General features: G+C 44.1%; 1 protein-coding gene across 1 annotated transcript in view; it reads left to right on the top strand.

Annotated features, from left to right (window-relative positions):
• Positions 1-3,189: 3,189 nt before the first annotated feature.
• The window catches only part of stc2a (stanniocalcin 2a), a 30,157-nt gene continuing 22,630 nt past the window's right edge, over positions 3,190-10,716 (top strand). The window contains exons 1-2 of the mRNA XM_063189492.1: positions 3,190-3,500; positions 6,578-6,720. Coding sequence (XP_063045562.1) covers positions 3,362-3,500; positions 6,578-6,720 — 282 coding nt within the window. The 5' untranslated portion in view covers positions 3,190-3,361. The remainder of the gene's footprint in view (positions 3,501-6,577; positions 6,721-10,716) is intronic.

Here is a 10,716-nt window from a genome sequence, read left to right as displayed (position 1 = left end):
TCGGTCCATTCAGTGTAGAGTGGTCAAAATCAATAGCAAACCACACTTCTGGCGAGAGGAAATTATTTCTGGTTGTTTACCTTTTAAGTACCCCGAAGAGGTTTGGATCGTTCTTGTTAAAGTCCATCATTTTGCCAAAGAAACTGTCCCTGGACAATTGCGCAGCTGGTCCGCCGGCGCGTTTATAGACACCCCTTTGTGAGACACTGCTACAATTTTATAACCGAAAATAGCACAATCAGGACACTGAGCCAAAACGGTATATTGATGAAATATTTGTTTCATAATGCTAAATTAAACGAATGATCAGGTTTTGTCCTGCATACCTGTTTTTTTCCTGTGCTGTCAGTAGTCTACCATTCATAGAAGCTTCATGAAAATGTCCCTCTGTAGCATAGCTGTATGGTAGGCTATATTGTTCAGTTTTAAATGTAAATATGAAAATGGCTGTGTGTGTGTGTGTGTGTGTGTGTGTGTGTGTGTGTGTGTGTGTGTGTGTGTGTGTGTGTGTGTGTGTGTGTGTGTGTGTGTGTGTGTGTGTGTGTGTGAGTGATAGACAGAAGGGGGGGGGTCCTGACCTGGCACTCAGATGTGGACACATGCCGTTGCATTTGTGTTTCTTCCTGTGTGTGTGTGTGTGTGTGTGTGTGTGTGTGTGTGTGTGTGTGTGTGAGAGAGAGAGAGAGAGAGAGAGAGAGAGAGAGAGAGAGAGAGAGAGAGAGAGAGAGAGAGAGAGAGAGAGAGGCTTTCCATGAATTCAGCAGCTGTCCGTAGGGGTTGGTTAGTGAATGATGCAATCTCAGCCCGTCATTAACGAGCATTGGCCTCGTTTTCTCCATGGAGTGTGAATTGGGCCCATATACCATAAAAACACACACACACACACACACACACACACACACACACACACACACACACACACACACACACACACACACACACACACACACACACACACACAATCAAGGGACATGCCAAAGGCTCGTGGCCAATAATGTCCTCTTAATCCAGCCCAGTACAACTGTCAATATTTCACCTCTTCTGACCAGCCACATACCATGTGCATCCCACTGAACAACACTGGGCTGCGGTTCTTGAAAGCATGGTTGTTAGTCAGTTCGCAACTTGCGTAGTTGTCCATGGCAAATTGCATTGCAAACAACAAAGCAGCTAACGTAGTTAGCAACTATGGTTTCGAGAAACGCACCCCATGAATTGGCTATATTGGCACTGCTGGTGATCGGACAAAAACATGAATCCAATGTTAACTGCTAATCAAGTCGTTGTAACAATGGGTCGATTAAACACACTGACACATTTTTCTCTCTCTCTGCAATGTGTCTGCATCTGCACGACATTGTTGCACACAATGTCAGACAAAGGGTATCATGTAGGGTTACTTTTGTAGTAGGCCTATAGGGTCTTTTGGATTATTTCGACTTTGTTTAACACACCCAGATTAACCAAATCACATGGGGTTTCTTGTATAGTGTAGGTTACAACACTGCTCTAAATGACACCTTTTGAGGAGCCAATTATAAAAATACAGAATGCAAACAAATGGACTTGGATTGTTAAGGTCGATACACAGTAATAATAATAATAATAATAATAATAATAATAATAAAATCCAGAGTTAATTCAACAATTAGAGAGTACTCTGGGAACAAATACACTCTGAAGATGTTAAATCAACCCCTAAGTCTTGAATGAACTGTTTTTTTTTTTCTGACATACACAATCTATTTGCAACTAGACGGTCTCACAAAAGTTGTGTGGGCTGTGGACTGAAAAAAAAAATCTGTACCAAACTGTTTCCTAGAAAGCCGCTCAGCTAGTGTAGTTATGAGTTAACAAATATGTTAACGGAGTCAACATAATAACTGAGTTAACATAATATGAGCTTTAACATAATTTAACTCATTTAACATAATATGAGCTAATAACATAAATGTTGAGATACGTTTTAAGTCTCCCTCTCTCTCTCTTTTTTCTGTGTCTGCCAGTTTTGCCGGCTAGTTTTAAATGTAAATATGAAAATGGCTGTGTGTGTGTGTGTGTGTGTGTGTGTGTGTGTGTGTGTGTGTGTGTGTGTGTGTGTGTGTGTGTGTGTGTGTGTGTGTGTGTGTGAGAGAGAGAGGGGGGCGGGTCTGACCTCTCTCTTTCTTTTCTGTGTCTGCCAGTTTTGCCGGCTCACCATGCAGCTTTTGTACTATACTGTACAGAGCATGTGTTCATGGGACACGTTGAAAAGACCTATACTTACTGTTGTGTTTTCCTTGGGCGAGGATTAAGTGTACTTTTCCAGCCCTGTCCCAGACACTGGACTTCCAATCCAGTGCAATATCTGTCATTCCTGTACAGTGGTGGCTACCCACACCACCCCCCTCAAGACTGACTGATAACACTGTCAAGCAAGATCTCTCCCTCCTCTCCTGTGTGTGTGTGCGTGTGTGCGTGCGCGTGTGCGTGCGTGCGTGCGTGCGTGTGTGTGTGTGTGTGTGTGTGTGTGTGTGTGTGTGTGTGTGTGTGTGTGTGTGTGTGTGTGTTCTTCCTAATGTTTGAATGAATACAAGTGTATTCTATAGGCCAGTGTCTAATCTGTTTTTCAGTGTAATGTGGGCTGTATTATAATGTATGTGTTTGTTTATGCTGCTGGCCAGCGTCATTTCTTTTGGGATTAATAAAGTTTGTCTACTCTACTACCTACTCTAGCAAAGTTTATTTTTCCTTCATAAGCTACATGGTCTGGGTGCACAGTCATGCATGTGTCTGCATCAAGTAATATTGCTGGAAAGCACCAAGTCAGTAATTCACTGTGAACTAGATCACTCCTCATAAATGTGGCGCAACCATATTTTAACCATATAAAGTAGTTTATTATATTTAGGACTTTTTTTTTAAATCAAGTAGGCTATGTAAACAGTTATACATCAGACATGTCAACAAAGACCACATTGCTGCCATGTAGCCGTTGATTTTTTGTCATGGTGGGGATAGTTCGCAGCAAACACTTGTAGAGTAAATAGCCACCCACTCATACACACTTTACAAGTTTAGTAAATGGCAAGTAGGGACAACTTTCGCCGCAGACACTCCCCTCAAACTTGGACGTGGATGTCCGCGCCTCCGATTGGTCGGGAAGCACGAGTGACAACACCTGCTTAACTCCTTCATCAAAATTGACACCCGGGCTCCGGGAAATATAGCTAGCATCCGTTCCTCCGCCACGCTCACTCCCCGCGCCACCCCGAGCAGCGGTTACAACACAGGAACCAGAAAATCCCAGGGGTTAACGCTCCCATTTAAATATAGACTTACGCCAACAATATCCAGATCTAATTGTAGGTCGCCGGTAGATATGTTGGTCAAATTTGCAATAGCGCTATTGGTTCTCTCAGTCTTTGAACAAGTAGTGGTGACGGATAATACCGATTTCCATGACAGTCCGCCAGAAAAACCGGCCAGCCAGAAAGGACGGCTCTCTTTACAGAATACAGGTAAGACGCAAAGACATCTGGAGCGATCCGGAATCTAGGATTATAATCATGTCGCTGATAAAACATTCTACCCACCGGACGCCTCGTGCAGGCACGTGTAGTCTCTCCGTGGCAGTAAATTAGACCTGACTAACGTCTTACGCTTGCTGCTTTTTTATTTTTTTTGTCAAAAAATATGGGGAAAGAAAGGTGATAGAAAATCCACATCTGATTATGCACGACAGTACGTTTTCTGATTATGAAGAAAGTCGATATCTTGTAAATATACGGAGACAGAAATTCAATATCTTAGTAAACTATTAATAGAACGGCGCAAGGTAGGTAATGATAGGTAATGTATACGGTCGCACTTCTTTCTGTGTGTGCGCGTGCGTTTTTGCTTGAAAGTGTGCGTCTGCGTGTGAAGACTGGTGTGCACATATTCAAAGGGGTCTTTAAAAAAAGAGTGACATTTTGCCTTCTGCAACTGTATTGTCATATCACTTTGTATGAAAGACTATGAAAGACAAAATATGGGTCATGGCAAGAGCTATTAAACGGTTATCAGAGTAAATGAAAAAGGTGACCCCCCCCCTGAGTCTAACTTTTTTCTTCATTTTGAAGAGGTGGTAGGATATTGATTGCAACCACGCAGGGGATGTTGTGTTGCAATGTGGCCTAATGATGTTGCAGAAGCTACGTGTAGAGAGAGATTAGACCCCCATTCCTGGAGATTCAGCCATTTTTTTAGATCCAACAACAACGCTACGCCCCTCTTTGCCTACATATTTTGTCAAGTCACATATCAGTGATGAATAACATATCAGGAATAAGAAGGAGACCGGTGGTAGGCGAGAGTAGGCTATGCCATGGAGAGTGTTTGGTCACCTGGGTTGTCTCGTCTTGCTTGCTGCAGGACGGGGACAGGTCCTCAGCAGGTTTGCACGGTAGGGTAGTGTGTGTGTGTGTGTGTGTGTGTGTGTGTGTGTGTGTGTGTGTGTGTGTGTGTGTGTGTGTGTGTGTGTGTGTGTGTGTGTGTGTGTGTGTGTGTGTGTGTGTGTGTGTGTGTGTTTACGCACGCTGCAGCCAGGTCGTCCGCTGCAAGCACATTCCCGCACAAATGCCAACAGCAGCAGTGAGAGAGGTGACTCGGCTCACTTTTCCTGCGCGCACCAAACTTCAGCTTTGTGCTACACTACTCTGACAGGATTTGACGGCAGGGTTTTTTCCCCCCCAAACCCTCTTGAATATTCAGCTGGTAGAACACGTGTCCAAAATGCCAATATACCCACTCACATGTGAAATAACCGGGGATTGTAGACACACAAAAGAAATACAGGGGCCTTCTCGCGGAATGTGGTAAAGGTAACCTAACGTCGCCTTCATGTGTGTCGTGAAGAACCCTACCACTGTGATGACGACAGAACCCGATAGTCTACAAAACCTCTTGCTCTCTGCATGTAAAATTACGAGGGATACGTGACTAGCAGCCGCCGCCGAGCACTAGGCTTCTGCGTGGTGAGTTTTATTGCCCCAGGGTCCTCGGAGCCAAGTTGAGCTAATTCTTCTCTTCTCTTTAAGACGCGAAGAAGTATATATGTGTATATGTTTTGAAGAAGGACCGATAATAAACTCTACTATTTTGAGGGCTGTGGTAACCGTTTGTCGCTGCAAACCCACAAACTTTTGTCCATTTGGCTCGAATTATCCTAGGCTGTTAGCGTCTCGGTACTGCACTGTGGGAATCATTTACAAGGAAGAAGAAAAAAATCCGTCGTGTCATGCAGCATGAGGTTGCAGAAGAATTCAGTAGACTGTATCGAACTTACTTAACTACACTATGCACATACTCTAACACACACACACACACACACACACACACACACACACACACACACACACACACACACACACACACACACACACACACACACACACACACACACACACACACACTTCTGTGCGCATCAGCATGTAGTGTACAGTGATCAAGCTCTTGATGGCCAAATGGGGAAAAGGGTAACTTCAGTGGTATGCTAACATAGGAAACCACTTCTCTTCTCCGTGGAGCTCCAATATCAAGTTCATATGTTGACCATAAATCCTCCGTGTGTGTCTAAACTTTGACCCTGCCGATCCACCCTCTCACCGCAGGTAGTAAAATTAAACAAACACAAAAAGAAAAGAAGGCAACTATTTTTAAAGATGCTATTTTTGACGGTGCGCGCCTGTGTCCAGGGTTTCAGATAGACAGGGATGTGTGACCTACATCTGGTTAACATGCGCCCCCCTCGGCACAGCACCGGAGTTTCCCCCTCGGGGCGCTTTTATTTGCTCGGTGTCATTGAAATTCTCACGCCACGAGCGCCTGACACATCATACGTAGTAAAGCGCGCGCCTGCCTCGCACCGCACGTCGACGCTCCCCACATTTATCCCCATCAAGAATCTGAAGGTATCTGCAATGCACCACCACCATGTGTTTGTACATTGGGCATTGCAGAAAGGGCTTGTCGCAGAGTGCCACACACACTCATACATCCTGATCTCCAACTGAGCGGTCCTGCTCGCCTTGCGTTGCGTGGAGGTTGCAGTTTGCAATTGGCATCTCGGGTAGGGGGGGTGGGGGGTGCACAGTGTGACTCCCGAAGCACAGGGACACATGCTGTAGAAATCTGGAAAAGGGTCCAGGAGAGACCCAGAGCTGTGAGTGTCATATTTCACACACAGGGCTGTCTTATCTCTTTAAACACGTACAGCTGGGTAGAAGATTATGTGTGTAGGTAGGTGTGGGGTTAGTTTGGGTTGGGTAGGGTAGGGTAGGGTAGGCTGGGGGGATGGAGGGTATTGATAGCATACTAGATTGTTTTGCCACATTGCCATCACAGTTTGATATACTATAATCATAGTGTTTTTGGGCACAATGTTGTTCAAGGTTGGGAACAGTTGCTATTGAGGAATATATTCAAGGAACCTCTGTGCTCTGTAAAACTCTCTCTCTCTCTCTCTCTCTTTCTCTTGCTCGTGCTCTCTCTCTCTCTCTCTCTCTCTCTCTCTCCTAATCCCTGTATCTCTTGTATGTCCTCCATACACGTGCAGCGGAAATCCAGCATTGCCTGGTGAACGCTGGTGATGTGGGTTGCGGTGTCTTCGAGTGTTTCGAGAACAACTCTTGCGAGATCCGCGGCCTCCAGGAGATCTGTATGACCTTCCTGCACAACGCCGGCAAGTTCGACTCCCCGGTAAGCAGTCGATCACCACCACAACTGTAACAGATGCCAACTATGAATGAATTGAATGAATGATGGAATGAATGAATGCACGAATGAATGCACAAATGAGTGCATGAATGAATTTATTTCTGTCTTCACACCATTACTTAGCGTTCAATTACATGTGACGAAACAAGGTTGATCCAGGTGGAGAAAAACGGTCCCCAAGTGAAGCCAAGTATAAGCCTATAGGACAGGGCTTGTGGTATGGAATAAAGTAGAGGTGCAAAAGTAAAAGTACTTTTTGTGGTGTAATTACAACACAATCACATGGTATTACACAGCTGTTACACCATTTACTCCATTGTACCTAATGAGATAGATAGACTGTGTTGATACTGGAAAAACACTGAAATCCTCACAAGGACCCACCACAAGCTTGATCCAACCAGTGCAGAGTTAGCTTATCGTATTACAAGTGTACAGGTCTGCTGGTTACTCAGATAAGTTACTCGTGTTTGAAGGAAACTTCTTTTTTACTTTTACTTTTACTTTTGACACCTCTGGAATAAAGTAATTGGTAAGGCATACAATATGTACAATATGCAGCAGTGTAACTGAAGTGATCCCGCACAGTCCGTCTCCACCTCGTCAATACATCGGTTCGTGTAGGGGAGTCACAGCACAATACCGCTGGACTTAAGGACCAGTCCAATAGCCCAGCGCTACTGATACTTGTGTGAGGCTTCGGGAGGGAGGTCTTCTAACGTTCCACCCCACACCTTGCTTAATTGGCCTCGAGCTTACTCGAGCAACCATACCAAACTAACAACCACCACAAGCACTTACCACTACTGAAATGTTTGGTGTGAGATCTTGCGCCGCGCCAACTTTTTGGAGCTGGCGTCACAGGTTTTGACGTCATTTTGGATCATGTGACAGCACAATTCAGAAGTACAGTCGGTCCCCCTACAATGCACACCCTTTACCGAGGTAATGCCACGTCATCCACCTCGGTACGTACCGGGCCTAGCTGCAGTGTACCCAAACAACCGCCGGGTGGCACTTGGGAGCGCTCGCTCAATACACATTCACTCACACGCACACACGGGCGCGCACACATACACATACACACACACACACACTCTCTCTCTTTCTCTCTCTCTCTCTCTCTCTCTCTCTCTCTTGTTCATATCAGATAACCATAGCACAGAGTGGTGAGGAAGCGCAAATGTGTTGGCAACATTTATTACCATATGGGATATTTTAGACGATGTTGACGGCATATTAATATGCTCATATTCACCAGCACGCACCGATTCAGCGGATAACGACATGCCTAATTAAATTGTGTGAGAACACCTCCAGGAAGTAGGAAGAGTCATAAAAAGAATAAATAGCCTAATGAATTTTCTTTTCTTTTTTTTAATGATGATCGGATGAATTGCCATTAATGTGCAAGCTCTATGTGTAGAAATTGAGTGTAGCCACAAGCCCCTATACCGATTCTCGCATCGCAAGATTTGAAACGTCTAATATTACAACTTCAAACTTGATATCTGTATGTGAATACTTTTTTCGTTTGGTAAAAATTACGGAGGGTGCAATAGGGGGCCTAAACCTCACTGCAGTAACCTACAGCGCCGCGTTTGAGCGTTTTAAGCCTTGGCTATTTTATCCTACATCGCCAACAGCTGGGGCGATAACCTAACCTATACTTCCATAATCAGTGCTTAATTTGTATATCACAAGGTACCGGAACGCAAAAAACATATGACATCACAGCGACGGTGAGTTGGACAGAGGTCCCGGAACGCACAGAAAAACTAAAATTACGCAAACGAATAAAAACGGGAAAAAAACAGATGCAATTCCCTGCATTTGAAGGACATTGAGTCCCATGTCAGCTCATATCCATACGTTTGTTTCTTAATACAAGGGACGGTTGGCAATCCAATGGCTATTTTAAACAACAGCCATAGCATAGGCTATTAAATGCTGTAATGACAACAACCAATATTTTTTGTTTGATCGCTAACTTTATGCTTAGTAGTTTCGTGCAGTGCATGGAAATTATGCTTTCCCCATGAGGTGAAAAGAAACCGAAGCGGTCTTCTACTATACCTATTGAAAGGACAGTGCATGACTGTCCAATTCCCGTATTCACACAACGTTGGCATAGGCCTATTAAACGTTAAATCCTCGCTTTGTTGGCGACTTTGTTGCATATGATTTGGCTAATCCGCATGTGCTGTTGCGATATGCCACTTCACTGTTTCAAGGGCTCGCGCACTGATGGTAAGCGAGCTGCGATTTTTTAGGGCTCGCGCGCTGATGGTAAGCGAGCGGCGATTTTCCCGTAGACTTGGCTTTTCACACTGACTGTCTGCTCGCGCTGCGGTCCGGTTGAAAATCCCTCCGACCAATGTTTTATTTGGAGTGTGTAGGCCCTATTTGAATGAAATATCACATTGTCTTTGCTGTTTTCGTGCTCAAATTGACTTGTAAGCCACTGTCGGGTCTTGGGAGAGAAGGAAACGCGTGGCGTGCTCGCCAGCCGAGGAAGATCTCATCCTCTCACCCAGGCTGTCTTTTTCGCTAGGCTACATGACTGATCAATGCACCAAACGCAGCCCAGGTGCCACTAGAAATTAGTATGTCCAAAACCTTGTGTGCCGACCAAAATTGTATAAAAACTTTTAAACAATGTTTGGCACAGCCAGGCTTTCCATCTCATCCGCGCATATGAACAAACAACGAGAGAGGGGCAACTTCACGTAGCCTACATTTAGTCAGATAGTAGGGATGGAAATGTAGCCTAGTAGATCTATAGTTATGATTCTTATAAATGTATGGGACAAGCAGTAGGCTGAATGTGACTGTCGTGCCGAAAAGCGAGTCCCTGCCAGAACAAGAGTGCCTCATTGAAACCAATGTCATTTTTTGAGAGAAAAATATACTCATTTTTGCAGAATGAATTACATAATATATGAACTAAAATATGCTTATGAAATATTAGGCCTACTCGTCCTCCACTTAATATGAGCTATTTGACTGAAACCGCAACATTTGTTATGACAATTAGACTATTCGATTCCTTTATGGAAATATATAGCCTACTGAAATTGTAACCAGCTCTTTGTAGCCTAATTCTTCCAGAGGGAATGCAGATGCTTTATGGATATGCTTTCCATCCATGCACTCTCCGTGCAGGGGTGGTGGAAAGACACCAAACGTGCCATCACCATCCCCCCGGACCCACGAAACCCACTGCGCTCCGAAGTTGAATTCCTTTTACTACTGTATTGCTATGTGTGCATAAAGCGCATGTTCGATTTGCTGTAATAGGCTACGACCAGTAGCCTCGACGTGTCTGTCTTTTCTTTTCCTTTTTTCAATATTTAGTAGGCTAACATATGTCTAAGCCTAAAAATATAATAAATAAATAGAAATAATTTGGTATCCATGTCTGGTTAGCGTCTGGGCATTTGTGGTCTTTACCTGGTTCTCCGCACCATCTTATGACAATGTTGAACAATGTTGAACAAAAAAACGGATGCACACACGTCATACTCTTTTATTACCTCATATTGTTTTTATTGTATTGATTTTTAATTCTGTGTATAGACAAATAAACGTAGGCTAAACTTGACATTTCAGTAAGAGTGTACATTTATTTTACAAGTAAGCTTAGCCTATACAGAGTTTTAGTAGACAATGCCTACACAGCAGCCTTTACAAGTTGCCTAATGTAGGCTACACTGCAGATAAAGACAGCAGAAAACATCCTTTCTGCCCGGCTTAACCAGAATTGCGTTCCGTCCCTTTCGCTGTGTCTCCTGCGACTCGGTCTGTTGTTTGTGCAGTAGTGCGCTGTTTCCCTTCACCTACCAGTGGGCTCACCACCTAGATCGATGATTTGGTCGATGACTGTAGGCCTATCCAGGTGACTGGACACTTAAAAGACTTTGTAAGGATTTATTTTTAGGCATAGCCTACTTAGATTTTTTTTTGAATGCCGCCTTT

The sequence above is a fragment of the Engraulis encrasicolus genome, chromosome 23, assembly GCF_034702125.1.
Source record: "Engraulis encrasicolus isolate BLACKSEA-1 chromosome 23, IST_EnEncr_1.0, whole genome shotgun sequence".
Classification (NCBI taxonomy): domain Eukaryota; kingdom Metazoa; phylum Chordata; class Actinopteri; order Clupeiformes; family Engraulidae; genus Engraulis; species Engraulis encrasicolus.
Note: the sequence above shows the minus strand (reverse complement) of the source record. Positions and strands in the feature narration are given on the sequence as shown.